Consider the following 16,933-nt stretch of genomic DNA (forward strand, 5'->3'; position numbering starts at 1 on the left):
ATGATCATCATCACCTCCGTTGCTTACTGAGAAGATCGGGCCACCCCTTATCAGATGTACTCCCGGTTTTTTATAATATTTTGACATTTTAGAATGCATTTCCAGCAGTTTCATGGAGCCAAAACACCACCTCCTCATGTGCGATATTTGATCTGTTTTGTAAGATAATTTCCTCCATGCCTTGTATCTTTAAGCCAATTTGGCTTTATCAATTAAATTTGAAGCCGTACTCAAAGAGCCTCTTCTATATCCAAAAAAGACCTCTATTATCGAGTACAATTCAACAAACCGATTCATTCAACCGAAGAATAGAAGCATCAGCAGGCATGCTCCTACTTAATCAAGGAACAAGGCGGAAGGACGATTCAACATGGACAGATACCACCGGGACATAAACGAAACAAACCTACAAAGCGTTCACGTTCCATTGCTAATAGCAAAGTTACCTAATTGTTGACGACCCTGCACATGTTCCTGATCTCCCCGTTGGCTGCTGTCTTGATCTCGATGGCAGCCATCTTTACCATCGCTGTGGCGAACTTCCTCTCCCACCTCCGGGCGATGAACGCATTCTGCAGCACCTTCCTCGTCGTCCGGCGTGATGTCAGCAACGCCGCGTCGGAGTTGAAGAGCACGTTGTGCTTAAGCAGATTGGTGTAGTACCGTGTGTCCAGCCGGTTGGGCGTCACAATGTCTTGAACCACGGTGGGGTCGTTGGTGATGTTGGGGCTCGCGGGGCACTTTCTCTGCAACATGGTGGTGAAGGCCAGGTTCATGTTAGAGGGATTCGGGGGGAGGCGGTCGGTGAAGGACGAGCAGTGCGACACCCCGATAGTGTGAGCACCGGAGAGAACCACGAGATCGTCTACATCGAGGTTCTTAGCCTTGAAGCTTCCGATGAGCTGCGAGAGGTTGAAGAATGGCGGGGGAAGGAACTGGAGTGCCTCGCTGGAGAGTGACACGCGCCCGTCCAGGCGCCCCGCCGGCATCCTGAAGCTGATCCTCCCGCGGCTGAGGATTGAGGATGCGTCTCTGGAGGCGAAGGCGATGATGTCCGCGCAAGAGACCTTGCCAGGGCAGACCTTCTCGAGAGCCTCCTTGGCCGCGTCGATCACTTCGAAACCGCGCAGGCTTGGGAAGTTGGGAGGGCTGAGCTTTTCCGGCTGTGGGTTGGACGCCGTCGGGTCGAGAAGGACAGAAGCATCGCAACCCTGCGGTAACATAGACACATTAATGAACATCAAACATCCCATAATGCCCGACATTTTAGGATGCTTTATATTATTCAAAAGATTTAAGCATTGCACCGGGTCTCTGGATAACTAAAATGCACACAGCTATCCAAAATAACATAAACAATACCGGACATGTACACATCTGACCGTATACTGTTGCCATACCTGGACGAAGCAGTCGTGGAAGTGCAGCCGAATTAATCCTGCGCCGATGACGGGGCTCTTGGACAAGGCCTTCCACACGGCCGCCCTGACGATCTTTTCTGCCCGGGGGCAGGAGCGCCTGTAGAAGCCGACTCTGAGCTTTGGCCCTGCCGTCTGAGGAGAGGTTGGGCTTATTGCGCTAGGAGGCGTACTCGTGCTCGGAGCAGAACCCTCTGGGCTCGGTCCCGGAGCCGAGCTACCGAAAGTGTCGCTCGGGGCGGCGGCCGGCGGTGAACTAATGTCGCTTGGAGAAGAACCTTGAAAGCTCTCTGTTGGTGCGGCGGCGGGAGCTTGAGAAGCCACGGCGCCGAGCGACGCAAATAAGATCACAATCGCAAGGGTATTTGCCATCTTTTTTGCGGAGTGTGTTGTAGAAGCAGGAAACAAGCTGTGTGCGTGATGACGCTAGCGTGGTCGTCGATCTATTTATAGATTGGCGCTGACCTTGGCAGTTCGACGAATGTTACTGGAATGAACTGTTCCGCCGCTACATGCATGTTACCGCTTGTTTTAATTAGTGCGTGTTGCAGAGCAATTTCAAATCGGAACATGGAAGAACAGCTCATCGATCGTGGGTCATTTGACTTGCCCTGTCTACCTATCTTCTATGCGTCGATGGAGCCTCTGTGTCGTTCAGGAATGTTTCTGGGGAGAGTAACTAGGTTGCAACATAGACAGGTTTTTCTAAGAAGATGTCAGTTGGTTCCAGTGGAAAACGAAGACTCCCGGCAACAATAATTCCATGTGCTCAGCTTGTACATACATGTGTTCAGTGTTCAGCTAGTAGATCCATCTGTTCAGCTAGTAGATCTAACGATGTTAATGCAAGAAGCCTAATGTAAGAACGAACAACCGGTTGGCAAACATTTTTAAAAAAGAAACCGGTTGGTCAGTGTTGTTTATGTATTGATGTATGTTTTTAACTGCAAGAGAAATTACAATAGAGAAAAAGAGAACACCCTCTTTCACGTAAAAAAAAAGAACACCCTCTTTGGTTGGGACTTGGGAACCTAGGACAAGTCTCCAGTCATGATCGGCTTCAGAGACGGACCAAGGCCTTTGGCCCTTTGATGTACGTGTAGGATGGTTTCTCCTCGATGACGAACCCCTCCGAGTGTCAACTGTCGCCGTTTCAAGTGTAGGGATTTTCCCTTGGTGGCTGAGGACTCCGACGACCAAGCTCTATGTCATGTTTTCGGTGTGTGCTTGTGTGTGTTGGTATCTTGTAAGCTGTTCTCTCAGCATCCTGTAACTCTGTGCCGTTCGTGGCTTTATTAATTTAAAGCTGGGCTAAGGCCTTATGTTCAAAAGCCATGACTATATAGCCAGTATGCTCCACACTCTCTCCCCTCCTCTACTTTTAGAAATAGTGTCAACTTTTTTTCTCTATTTACAGGCAACTTGAAACTTATGGAGATTTTGAACCATAAGTTTAATTTAGACCATTTGAATATTTGGTTCCCTACCGAAGAAAGCTTCAAAATAATACAAATATTGAATATATTTCAACAATATTTGAAAACTGATGTTTGAAACAGAGTGAAACATGGAAAAAATTATAAAAGGACATACCCAGTGCTGAGAGCTCTCGCACTGTGAGGGGTCTGGGGAAAAAATTATAAAACCTGGCGAAAATATTTTTGAGAAAACATTTGTCACCGTGCTATAAGATTGGTTCATCAAAGTTGAAAAATTAATTTCCAATTAACTTTGAGTCCAAACCATAAAATATATTGTTGAAAACAGGTTAAACAAGTTCCATTGGATTTCATTGTATAAATGTTTAATTTTGTTTCAGAATTAAGGTTTCATATTGTTATTAATTTTGGGCTTGTTAAAAAGATCTCACCGAAATAAAAACACAGGATTAAGAAAATTGTTATTTAAAAAATTATTTCAATATAGACTACCGTTACAAATTTTGGCTAAATGATGGGAGAGTGTGGGGTGTTGAGAAAGAGAATGTGGGGTACCATGTGCATAAAAAAAGATACATGCATGTCCAAATCTCAAAGCATATCACACAAAATGGATGGTGCATGCGTGCTAGATAGACATTTCTCTCCAATTACATGATATTAGCAGTAGTGCATTCTCGCAATTTAACATGCACCGCGTGATAAACTAACTCTTCTTGCCATATCTTGGGCCTCCAATACTGCTTGGAGGTTTGTGCAATTTCGGCACATTGCACAAAAACTGTGAACTAGTACATCCACTTGTAATCAGTTGCGTCCTTCATTTTTTGCTGAACACACCCTATGTTTCTTGGTATGTAACCTTACATCACATTTGCTGATTCAGCATGCAAAACAAAACAGATTGGCAAGACCTTATTCTTGGCGGAGAAGATGATGAGCGGCAGGGCCAAGACCTGAGATGCCGTCGCATATGCGCTGAGAATGACGGTCTTTTGGATTAGGGATGGTGGTCTGGAGATGGTATGCTGCAACAAAACCACAAGGAGAAGGCACCGGTCTTTGAGGATTCCAAGTTGTGGACGAATATGGTTCCTCGTTGCGGGTCATGATGTTCGGGAAGCCTAGAACCGAAAGTGGTGGCGAAGGGTGGATCCAGGAGGAGAGATCGAGGGAGGGTGGAGAGAGAGAGAGAGAGAGAGAGAGAGAGAGAGAGAGAGAGAGAGAGAGGTGGAGCAAGTTAGGGAGGAGGGAGGACGAAGTGTACATGTATGCTTTGGCTTATATTAGTCCGAACTTTTCTTTGTGTGGGTTGAAAGTGTAAAATGGTGTAGGACAAACATTTCCATGCCATACATCGCTGGATAAGGCAGCGTCCCCATAGGGGTTGTAGAAAAGCCGGGTTGTCAGGAGCAGTAATAGAGAGAAGAAGTTGATACTCATGTTTGTCCCAAAATAGATGTCCAGACTTATCTAAACTTATACAAATCCATGACTTTTTTTGTGGGGATGGAGCCTGGAGGGAGTACTATTTACTCGCTCGGAGATGTTTTTTTTTTCAATTTCAGACTTCTCCTTGTTGTACCTTAGTCACACATATTGAGCTCATCAAGATTGCAAAGTATTTGTGCATGAACACATCCTCGTGTATCTGCATCAGCGGGGCGATACGCTGCAACGTGCACCCGCAGGGAGCAGTAGGGAAATGCAATACACAAGACAATCCGATTGACTCTTTTGAGGTCTGAAGAGTTAGTTCATTGAGAGGGTCCCCTTCAGATGTTCAAGCAGCTACGGGTGAACTTGGTTGGGTTGGACCACTTCAAGGTCGATTATGGATCTACGAGCGAAATAAGTGCGAAGTCACTGGAAAACGGAAGTATGGACAATGGTTTAATGATGTAAAGGTATATGTGTTGATAAAATAACGATTATTTTCTCAACATGCTCTATCATGACAAGTTTTCCAACCTCTGGTGATGGAGGGGCGAGGACAGTGGAACACGTTCGACTCACACTAGTGTTTGTACTCATCGCTATGTCGTACACTTGTGTGTGTTAATCGTGAACGTAACTAAGGGTATTCTGAATAATTAATTCTTAACGGTATAAATTTGATAACGGCGATGCCCTTGTACCTAGCCCGATGGACCCCATTGAGTACAAAAAATAGTTTGAATTTGACATGTACCTTTGGACATGTAGTATAGGCGGTTCGTATGACACGTTTTGCATATAGAGGAGATGTGTAGATAGATTTTATTTTAAGCCACGTGGACCGAATGATTTGTGTTATTAGCTTACTTAGATAATCGATCAATCGTATAGGCCTACAGGCACAATCTAATGCATTGAGTTCTTGACCTATCCCTGTGTCCTCGTCCACGATCCAGACTTGGCCGCCACCGCCTGTGATGCGGACGGCCGCCACCGCCTGTGATGCGGACGGCCGCCTCCTCGCATCCAGCTGCCCCCGCCGGCCACCTCCCTCGCATCCCGTTGCCGCCACGCTCAGCAGCGTTGCAGCCACCAGAACTCCCTCCTCATCTTCCCAGTGCATGCCGTAGAGCTGGCCGCTGCCATGAGCTCCGCCTCCCGCGCCATCGCGCTAGCTGCCAGAGTCCCTTTCCTCGGCTTCCACCTGCAGCCATGGCTGCCGCCCTGTCTGTCGGCGACTTCCTCTTCATCTTGCGCGCACAACCCTCGTACTGTACTGCTTTTTTGTGTGTGGGTAAATCGGGGAACCTAAACCCAAATTCTTGGGCACCTGAATTCTTGGAATAAGATAATTTTGGATGTCATATTTGGAAATCCGAATTAAGGAAAACCTGGAAAACCTGATTCGAAAATTTGGATAAACCTGAACGTCCACCGCCACTCTCCACCATAGACTACCTCTATAACACGCTGACCACTCCGGGTGCGCTTGTTACCCTGTTAGCTCTCTAGGATCTGTAGAGTAGCCTCTCAGACCAACACTAGTTTTTTAGGCGCACTTGTCCTTACTCTCGAGTGCACCCAGGATCACATCTTGGTTGGGCGCCCATCCTCAAATCACTCCTGCCCAAGCATGCTTGACGTTGGAATTCATTGGAGATGAGCTTCCTGAAAAGAAGTTGCAACTTGTTAGCATAAGTATTCTATCAATCTTAAGCCATGGGCTAGGAAATCGCGCTCAACCCCAAGATGGACGTCCTCGTCGATCAACTCCAAGTTAGGAACTTCCAGGAAACAGGTTTGTACGTCTAGTGTCGGCACATGTGCCATGCCGTGTGCCACGACGGGCCACACCAGCCATGGGCCACATGCCCGATCTCTAACTTGCACATGTCCGGGTAACCGTGAAGGTCGGCTCGAATAGCAAATGTAAGAGCATGTCTAACAGACCCCTTAAAAGGGCCAAACCCGTATAATAACCGCCGAAATAAGGGGTTGGACGCTACCCGGCCGTCTAGCAGACCCCGTAAAACAGGCCCCCGCATCGATTTTTTACAGTTTTGGCTACGGGGCGGCTCGGCTGAATACAGGGTCAACCCCTCATCCCATTTCACTAGGGCGCGCAGATATTTCAGAATTCCCAACCGTTTTCCCCGCGCCGCCGCCATAGTCACCCGCGCGCCGCCGCTAAAAACAGAATATTCTGTAGGATTCTGTTTTACGGGGTGGGGATACGGGGTCTGCTAGCTCGGACGAGTTTTTGGCCAGCGAAAAGTGAATACGGGGCCATTTACTCGCGTTTTAAGGGGCAGAAAAATACGGGGCCTGTTAGACATGCTCTAACACCCCAACCACTCCGATCTCAGGCCTGTTACCCCTAGTAGCTCTCTAAGATCTCTAGACTAGCTCCACAGACCAACACTAGTCTTTCTTGCTACCATGAAGGTCGGCTCTGATAGAGAATTTAACATCCCAACTAGTACTCCGGGCTCGTGCATGTTACCCCTAGTAGCTCTCTAAGATATCTAGACTAGCTCCACATACCAAAACTAGTATTTTTTGCTAACTTTGTCCTCACTCATGTGCACCCAAGATTACTTCCTGATCGGTCACCCATCCTCATATCGTTCCAGGACAACCACGCTTAACCTTTGAGTTATTTGAAGATGATCTTCTAAAAAAGAAGTTGCAACTTGTTGGTATGAGTATCTTATCAATCCCGTTGAGTCCCGAGCCAGGATGTCACACTCAAACACCCCGACCATCCCCTAGTCGGTCCTGTTAACCCTGACAGCTCAATAGGATCTCTAGACGTACTAGCCCGACAAGACCAACATTAGTCTTTTCTGCGCACTTTGTCCTCACTCATAAGCAACCGGGATCAATTTCCTAGTCGATCGTTGATGCATGTAAAATGCATACATGAACTTTGTCCTTTATCATATTGAATTCTCACATATTTGCAACATTAGTTAACAGTAAAACTCAGCTATTACGACGATCCATATCGATTATGCATTATGTACCATCCGATCCACCTAATCAATGTTTGAGATCTTTTAGTCAGTCCCGTCTGGGCGACCCAATCTTAACCAGGCCGCTACTCCCGATAACGACTTGTAAGGCTTCTCGTGAATTGGCCCATACAAGAATAATTGGGTTGTTTCGTTTGTTCTTTGGGCTTCAGCAGGAGTGGTGCTTTACCGGGGGCACCTATACACCGACCTGGTCGCTGGGGTGTGCGTGCTCCGTACATGCCGACCAGGTCACCCGGACATGTGCAAGTTAGAGATCGGGCATGTGGCCCGGACATGTGCAAGTTAGAGATCGGGCATGTGGCCCGTCGTGGCACACGGCATGGCAAAATCTGTCTAGATTCAAAATTTTCAAATTTTTAAAATGTTCAGATTTTGATTTATTGTTTTCGAAATTTGAACATTTTTGGATATGGACATAATTTAAATATGAACTTTTTTAAAGATTCGTAAAATTTATTTTTCCCGAAAATTTAACATTTTTAGTTTGACATTTTTCCAAATTTGAAACGTTTTATATATTTGAACAGATTTCAAATTTGAACGTTTTTTAATTTGAACATTTTTTGTATTAGAACATTTTTTAAATTTAAATGGTTTTCAAATTTAAACATTTTTGAATTTTAAACAATTTCTGAATTTGAACTATTTTCAAATTTGAACAAAAATAAAAATAAACAAAACAAAAAAAGAAACGAAAAAATCAGAATGTAAAAAGGAAAAGGAAACAGAAATAACAGGCGAACTGGGCCGACCAGGCCGGCCCATACCACGCGCGAAGGTTGTGCGGAGCGCGGTGGAAAAACCTATACACCGACCAGATCGGTGGCTACCGGCCACCGCACACCCCTGGTCGGGTATGGGCCAGGCCCATTTGTGTCGTTTTAGCCTGTAGCAGTTCGTTTTTCCTTTTTCTTTTTTTCTTTTCTGGTTTCTTTTTCTGTTTTCTTTTTCTGTTTTCTTTTTCTTTTTTCTATTTTCGGTTTTGTTTATATTTTTCAGATTCGAAAATTTTATTTAAAAATTGTTCAAATTGAAAAATGTTTAAATTAAAAAATGTTCAAAATTGAAAACCGTTCAAATCCGAAAACCGTTCAAATTTGAAAACCGTTCAAATTTGAAATTTGTTCAAATTTGAAATTTGTTCAAATTCGAAAATTGTTCTAATATGAAAATCGTTCAGATTCAAAAAATTTCAAATATAATTTTTTTTCAAATTCAGAAATGTTCAAATTCGGAAATTGTTCATAGAGTAAAATACATTTTTGTGCAAATTTTAAAAAATTCAAATCTGAAAAATGTTCAGATTTTTAAAAAGTTATTTCTTTTTAATTTGAATTTTTCTAATTTTGACAAATGTTCAAATTTTAAAAAATTCTTTTAAAAAAGAAAACAAACAACAGAAAACAAAAAGAAACAAAAAGGAAAAAAACGCATTACCTGATGTTGGGCCGCGGCCCAGCTAGCTACCCGGGACGCACGAGGGTGTGCGGTATCCTCCCAGCGCCGACTAAGTCGGTGTCGAGAAGCTCCCAAGCGCGGTAGCGGCCGACCTGATCGGTGTATAGGAATTGCCTGCTTTACCTCGACCCAAGGGTATGCATGCAGTCACCACTCGCCACTACTACTATTGCTTCCTGCAATTAATTGCAATAGAAGGTGCACCGCCGCTGGCCCGCTAGCCTCCTGTTCTTTTTTTTTTGAACAGAGAACCCCTTCCCTCTTATAGTGGTGTATTGCTTATGCTTTATTGCATCGCTCTCCTTATTATCGCTTCCTGCGGCAGAGATTTGATTTCTTTTTTGCCATATGTTTCCTTGGAACACATAGGTTCTAACTCTTGTTGTTTTTTCTGTGATTATCCCGGGATCATGGATTCGTGGTGGCTATGCAGAGGAGAAAGCGGCGGCGTAAAAAAGTAGGAGGTGGGGGCGACGGTCGGCGACCGCTGGACTATCATATTCGACGCCGCATGAGCGACAATCCAAATCGATCCGGTAAAATCCAACTATCCCTCTTCGCCTTAGGCATCTCCAGCGGCCCCACGCATTTCGGATGTCTAAATTGTCCGCGGGCATCCGTTTGCATCGTCAGACGGACGCCAAAATAACCGTGAGGGGCGAAATGTCCGTTTGCGTCGGGGGCTACTTCCAGCGGTCCGACGCATTTTGGACATGGAAGTGTTTTTTCGTGCTACTTCATTTCATTTTTGTTGAATGAGCAAGTTTAAACGGAAAAAAACTAGTACTAAATAATGTCATGTTGCTTCAATCGAATAGATTTTAGCCTAAACAATTCACTGGATACTTCAATCGAATAGGTTCAAACATATTTAATATACAAAGAAGAACAAATTTAAAAACATATAAACTAAAACTAATTTTTAGCCTTCTTGTTAGAAGGCCCTGCCTCGTCATCCAAACTCGTGCACCTCTTGCTTGCCACCTCCTCGTTGGAAGAGGAAGTGGAGGACGACGCGCCCGTCGAGGAGTTGAAACTGGAAGAAATGCCGTCATCGTCGTCGTCGGTGATGAACGGACGATGACGACGACGCGGCGCCCGCGCCAGCGCCCTTGCCCGGGCCCTCGACTTCTTCCTTGCCGCCGCCTTGTCTTCTGCCGCCTCCTGCGCCTCCAACCGGGCAAACTTGGTGTCGGAGTCCTCCTCCTCCTCCTGCCCCTCCTCCTCGTCCTCGGCGTCGCTGCCAGCGCCGCCTCCGTCCTCCTCCTGGCCTTCGCTGGCATTGCCCCCTCCGTCCTCCTCCTCCTCAGTCGGCGTGGAGGCAGGGTCGCTAGCCGTAGAGCCCAGATCGCTTGGCGTCGCAGGTGATTCCCACCAATGCAGAAATCCGGGCAACTTGCCCTCGCTCTCCGAGTCCGACGGCAGCGTGTAGTCGCTCATGGCGGGCGTGCCGGTGTTGGAGAAGAAGAAGATGATGAAAAAGAAGGAGGCGGTTCGTCTTGAATTACCGTAGATGCAGGGGTTATAATATGCGGGGATTAACGACGGTGCGTATAACGAAGAGGCCGCCGGTTTCTCTTCCGCGGCGGTTCGGCGCTTCATTGCAGCGGTAGGCGGGTTGATCGGCACGGTTACCACACCGGTGGTTGATATTCGCGCGCTTGCTGTGAATTTGAGGCCGATCGAACCTGGGTCGGTGCTATGAGGGCCCGTGGGGAAGCGAGCGGACGCTAGGCACGACCGCGCAGTGTCCGCGGAGACACAAACCTGACGCATATTTGCGTCGCGTTTGCGTCAACGGGGACACCCCGGACACGATGCGTCGCCCCGCTGGAGGTGGTGCCAGACGCATTTCCCGTCCGTGCGGACGCAAACGGTCGCTCAGCATCTGTTTGCGTCGCGCCGCTGGAGATTCCCTGACATCTCTGAGACCTCTCTAACTTGCTTTTTTCTACGGTTCATCTTGTTGGGTGCCTGGGACGAGTATCAAGGGGAGGATCCAATGAGGAATAGATGGTCTGCGCCGCTGCTTCTTCGTGCCTTCGTGTCAGACCTGATCAGACAAATCTTGTACGGCGGCAGTTCTACTTCCTCTGGCTCAGATTCCCAGTCCATGTACGGCCTCGGCTGCCATGATCCTTAGCATAGGGCTCTGGTTGTTCTCCTCTGTTACTCTGCTAATGGCTAGACATTTGTTATTGTAACTTGTTACCAATCTGTAAAAGTTTGGAGGATTACAATAGCTTCCAAACATATTCACGCATGGACAATAATGGCTGTGTATCACTAGTAGAAAAAGAGGCTTCCGTCCACCCCCATTAGTCCCGGAAATATTCGAACCGCGACTAAAGGGGGCTTTAGTCGCGGTTCGGGAGGCAACCCGCGACTAATGCTCCATCCGCGACGAAAGGTGCCCCTTTAGTCGCGGTTGGTAACACCAACCGCGACTAAAGGGCTATGGAAGGATGCGGCCGGTGGAAAAATCTTTAGTCGCGGTTGGGGACACCAACCGCGACTAAAGTACCCTTTAGTCGCGGTTGGTGTCCCCAACCGCGACTAAAATTTTCCGAGTTTTTGTACTCCCACACACCCTGCACCCCCCCCCCCACGTGGATCGCCTTTTTTTGGTTTGTAAAATACAAAAGAAAATGATAGAAAATTCAAAAAAAAATTGTTTTCAGATTCTTGTATGTTATGCAACCTACTATTCGGAGAAATTAAGAAATTCGAATTTCCACTTTTTTTGCAAAAAAAGTTTAAAAAATGGTAAAACCGCAATAACTTTTGCATACGACGTCGAAAAAAAACGTATAATATATCAAAAAAATCCTGGGAAAAAGTTACATCCGAATTCACCAGGGTTTACCCGATTAGCTAATTTTTAGATTCTCAAAATTCCAAATGGAAATACAAAAGCAGGAAGATTTTAGTTTTTTCTATAAATTAAGTATTATATATTTTTTTAATTTTTTAAAACCTAAACTTAATAATTTCATTCTGCATAAAGATTACTATCATTTTTACCCAATTTTTAGATTTTCAAATTTTTAGATTTTAGGTTTGGCAAAAAAATATTTAATTAATTAATAAAATTAAAAATAATACAAATTAAAAAGTTAATGTTTATTTATTTATCCAATATTATTATTACATCATTACTTTTGTTTATTAAAAGAATTATTTGAAATTCAAACACTAAAGAAATGTGACATCGATCAACATGTTAATAGGATTGATATGATACTACTATCACATACATGCGCGCGAAGCACTTGGATGCGAACGGAATGGAACTCGGATGTTAAGCGTGCTAGAGGTGGAGTAGTGGGAGGATGGGTGACCGAGCGGTAAGTTTGACCAAGAGTAAGTAATTTGACTAGAGATAAGTGTAGTTAGAGATAGAGACTAAGCTATGCAAATAACTGAAATAAGATAAATTATGAAGAAAAAAAAGAAAAAAAACGGAGTGAAAAAAATTTAGAAATCCAAATGAATTAAAAAAAAATTAACGAAATAGCCTTTAGTCCCGGTTGGGGACACCAACCGCGACTAAAGGTCCTTCGCCCAGGCGCACGGTAGCCGCCCACGTGGACGGGCCTTTAGTCGCGGTTCGTAAGCAACCGCGACTAAAGAGGGGCCTTTAGTCGCGCTTAATTAGTCGCGGTTGCGCAACCGCGACTAATGGCAGTTGCGAACCGCGACTAAAGGCCATTTTTCTACCAGTGTATGTGATTGATTCCTATAAATTTAATGGTGGCCAGTGGTAATAATAAATAGATCTCTTATCATATCATACTGTATTTCCTTTCACGTGTATTGAAATAATTGATCTGAATGGAAGGCCAATTCCTTATTTTTCTATTGCAGCGAAAAGGAACATGGATGTTCCATACTTATATGAAGGAAATAAATACAGGTAACAATACACTTTAAACTTGGGCATATTTTAGAAACATGTAATACATTTCTGTTCTAGCTAATTATTTTGTACATGGTTGTCTGGAGAGGCCATTTAAGTTATTCTTGGTTGCACTTCACTGGTTCATATCACTTTTCATTGCTTGAATGGTTGTATACGTTTTAGATATACTGAGTATCACTTAATTAGTAATTCTGGCTTATGCTTGGGCAATCTGAGCGTAATAGGGTATCTGTTTTCTGTATGTTCACTAACTTTCGGATTTTCCCTTGAGTTTTCATTTGGTTGCGTGAGGTTTGCTCCAATTGGGCTCTTTATATATATATATATTTTCCTTGCCAGCATATATTTTAAAATGCTTCGATCTCGCAGAATAAATCGGGTTCACCTAGCATCCTAGCATGTCACCAAAATCACATGTTGCCTGTCTTTGCACTTGTTTAGTAAGTTGATATCCTCTTAGGTTCAAAAAAATGTTCACTCTTCATTTGAATCATACTCACATTAATTAGTATGCTTTTACTAATCGCGAGCTAACAATTTTATTTTAGAAACACAATATCTGAGAAGCATGACATCGACATTTCATCTCAGTCAATCTCCCTTGCAATCTGCAGAGGTTTATATTTGCTTTCATAAGAAGCTTTTAGGTTATAAACCTTTATTTCTGTATCTTTTAGGCTAACATAAGTGCAAATTTCTTTTTGCGACTAACTTGACTGCTAACATATGCAGCAGAATGGAGTCAAATAAATCGGTGTACTCATGGTCATGAAGCTTAGCTTTCCGATGACATATTAGTTGATTTGTATTCCTTGCTCCAGTTGAGCCCTTTATTATATTTACCAACATATCTTTTTAAATGCTTCAATATAATCTCGCAGAATAAATCAGCTTCACCTAGCAGCCTAGCATGTCATCAAAATCGCATGTTGCCCGTCTTTGCACTTGTAGTAAGTTGATATTCTCTTAGGTTAAAAAAATTTCTTCATTCTTCATTCGAGTCATTATTATACACTATATAAAAGGTAGACGGATTCACGCCTCCTGGTTAATCGGAGCACTGTAGATGTGCAATTTCCATCCGGTTAACTCTATTGGTTCAGCGACACGTACTCCCTTATTTTTCTCTACCTTCCCTGGTTAATTACTTTCCTTTTTTTTTTCGGAGATTGGGGCAACTGGCTACCGGCTGGGTACTGGGTTTCCTTTTATTGTCGTCCGTCTCTCCCGGTTACGTTTCCTGGAAACATCTAGTGGGTAGGTCCCACCATCCACCGCTTCGCCGCTTTGACCCAGGTGTGGAAGACAACAAATCACCAACGCCTCTTCCTGATCTTCCCTCGGTGCACGCCCCACGTTTACCACTTCTCCTACCACTCCGACGCCTGCCCCATCGCCGTGGCCGACCAAGAGGCCAGCCATGGCCGGCGCCTCCGGGGAGATCCCAGATGGGCCGGATTCCACCACAGCGCCTGGGTGTCGCGGCTCACGACGGGACATCAACCTCAAGTCAAAGGCCGCAGTGGGCGACGAAGAGTCCTGGCATGGCCGGCGCGACGGGGAGCTCCCAGTTGGGGCGGCTTCCGCCTGTGAATTCCATGGCTGGGAGGACCCGATGTCTTCTTTTCGCTTCTCTTTCCGTCCAATCTCTTGCTTTCTTCCATGGTCTTTCAATCTGTTTTGGTCCAATGATGTTTCTCTCAAATTTTATTTTCATTGCTGCTGGTGTCCCATGCTTTCTTGGTAGATCCACCCCGGATGCTGAATAAGAACTTGCAGAAGGAAGTTTGAGATCGTGGACAACGAGGCTACCTGCACAAACATGAACTATCAGATGAGATTATCCATCTTTTTTTTTTGTCTCACCTCCTGATCTCTTTCCCTCTAAATGTCCCTCTGTGTCCTCATGAGCCATGAAGATCTTCAAAGGAAAATGGTAAATAGTTAATTAGATACATTTGTTTCTACAAGGAGCTACTTATATATTGCCAACAGATGCAGTGTTCTGGTAGTTAATCTTTTTGCTGGTCAAAATACAATGACTACCACTGCTACTATTGTATAACATGAGGATGTTGCATCATCGTATGATCCATATAAGGAGAGGCTATGAAATATTCTGTTTCATCCATCCTACAAATTTGATTCCAGGTTTAACGCATTTCGTCATTAATTAAGTCTGGTAGATATAACTAAGATATATTTCTAAGTTTGGTACGAAGAATTTAGTTCAGTTTGAGAGGTATAAATACGATACATTTCTAATTTTCATATGAATCAAGCCAAGGTTGTTCCCTAATATTTATCAGTTTGTTATGAATAGATTCAAGTTTGCGTCCCAGAGTGAAAATAATTGTTCAAGCTTACAATTTGTCCACGACTTAGGAACACCGCTTTCCCTATTTTCTAGATTTATTATGTCTCCCTGGAATTCCCTGGAATTCCATGCACATCATTTCCTGCTTTTCCTACTTTTCACTCCTTTCAAAGTTTTACATATTTCACTAAATGCAACATGTGCACAGAACTCTGTTCAGATCATGTTCATGTACGTTGTTACCATACTGCAGCTTATATGTATGGGTATCTTGCTTTTTACTTAACTTTTATGTGTGCTTGCACTTATGAGGGTAAGCTGACAATTGCTATCACTAGAGCATCTTAAGATGGCCTTTCCTTTTATTTTTGCTTATTCAATTTGTAAATGCAGATTTGTTTACATGGGCTATCGAACTGTAGAAAAAACATGTTAAAGCCAATAAACATGATAAAGAGTAGGTATTAGCTGTTAAATCTCCTTTTTGTGAGGTGACGTGTGTTCTGCATGAGAATTCATTTTGTGGCAACCTATATTAAATCTCCTTTTCTTCTCAAACTAACTACAATCTTGCTTTACAGAGGATTTTTTCCAACCTGTGTTCCGTATATAGTTAAGATTTCCGCGTTCTTTTTGGAGTATAGATGTAATCTCTGTTCAAAAGGATGCTCCAGGTCCTGGTTCAGTTCCGATGTTAGTTAAGAAATGGAATTTTTTTCATGTTACCAATTGTTTTGCAGGGTTCAGTCAGTAAACTGAAATGTCTGCTTAACCATTTCGGGTGTCCCAAGCTGTCAGAGCGTTCACCGGGCGCCGGAATCTGCTGATATTTACAGCCAGTGCAAAGTTATGCATCTTCCAGTACTATGATGACTGGGTAACAAGCTGTTACATTGTTGATGTTTCAAGTATTGGCTTATCTTTTTTCCAGATTAGCAATGCAAATCCAAAGGTATGGTATTCTATTTGTATTGCTCACTTTATTTACTTCAGTATGAAGTCAGGACCCTTAATTTTGGCTATCTACACAAATTAAAGATGAAGCTCTGAAGCCTCTGAGCAAGTCTCAGTTCAGGTACATGTTCTTTTTATAGGTTGAAGATATATGCTCTTTTTTACATCTACAAGGAGAGATCTAAAACTATTATGGTATGCCGTTAGTGGAAACGAAGAAAAATTATCATTTGTCATTGAAAGTTCAGAAAATTTAACCTCACTTAGACATGTGGCAGCGACCCCGCCGAGTGCTGCCAATTATCCAGCTAGCTAGGAAAGCCTACCACCACGAAACTACTTACGCACGTAGAGTGTTCAGAAGCTCATACACCAAGTTCGATGCGGATCTGAAGGAGGATACCACACGGGTGAAGATTTACTACGCCGCCAAGCCTGGCATGCTGCTGTCAACGGTGGATTCTTTTTCTTTTGGTTTTCGAATCTCTGTTTTTTTCAATGGATTCTCACTCGATTTGCTTATGTTATCTTATGGTTCATTTGATTCTATTTGGTGTTGGCTTTGGCCACTCCACATTGTTTTCATTTCATTGCCTTATGAAGCATGTCTTCCTTATGCAGGCCCCGTGTGCGTTGTGTTCTTCTAGATGTTAGTACCGGCTCCTCGCCATGGTGGCTATTTTTCTGAGACGCTTCCAAGGCCAGGTTTCATAGGTGTTCTTCAGGTGTTGCTGGGCCAATTGGGTTTACAGACCTCCTCCAGCGCACAAAGAAGAAAAGATAACAGCCGCCGAATTCACCTTCTTTGGTCCCTAGGGAGTAATTAGTCCTATTTGCAGGCAAAGATGAGTTAGATTGTTGTTATGTCAGTAGTCCACTATTTTTTCCCCTTTTCTCAGTCGTGTTGTTTATGGTTGTAATCAATCAGTCTGATCAATGCAATCTTCTCT

The 16,933-nt window shown here is 44.0% G+C and overlaps 1 protein-coding gene across 1 annotated transcript; it reads right to left on the reverse strand.

Annotated features, from left to right (window-relative positions):
* Positions 1-446: 446 nt before the first annotated feature.
* LOC124673516 (peroxidase 2-like) lies at positions 447-1,790 on the reverse strand. Its single transcript, XM_047209583.1, has 2 exons — positions 1,401-1,790; positions 447-1,211 (listed from the first exon to the last, which is right to left on the reverse strand). The coding sequence occupies exons 1-2, from the start codon at positions 1,788-1,790 to the stop codon at positions 447-449; spliced, it is 1,155 nt and encodes a 384-aa protein (XP_047065539.1).
* Between the last annotated feature and the right edge of the window lie 15,143 nt (positions 1,791-16,933).

The sequence above is a fragment of the Lolium rigidum genome, chromosome 7 (genome assembly GCF_022539505.1).
Source record: "Lolium rigidum isolate FL_2022 chromosome 7, APGP_CSIRO_Lrig_0.1, whole genome shotgun sequence".
Classification (NCBI taxonomy): domain Eukaryota; kingdom Viridiplantae; phylum Streptophyta; class Magnoliopsida; order Poales; family Poaceae; genus Lolium; species Lolium rigidum.

Excerpts from the sequence above, each read along its gene's own strand:
- LOC124673516 (XM_047209583.1), bottom strand. The coding sequence starts at position 1,790 with ATGGCAAATACCCTTGCGATTGTGATCTTATTTGCGTCGCTCGGCGCC. Across the intron at positions 1,212-1,400 it reads TCCACGACTGCTTCGTCCAG|GGTTGCGATGCTTCTGTCCT; the intron begins GTATGGCAACAG and ends ATGTTACCGCAG.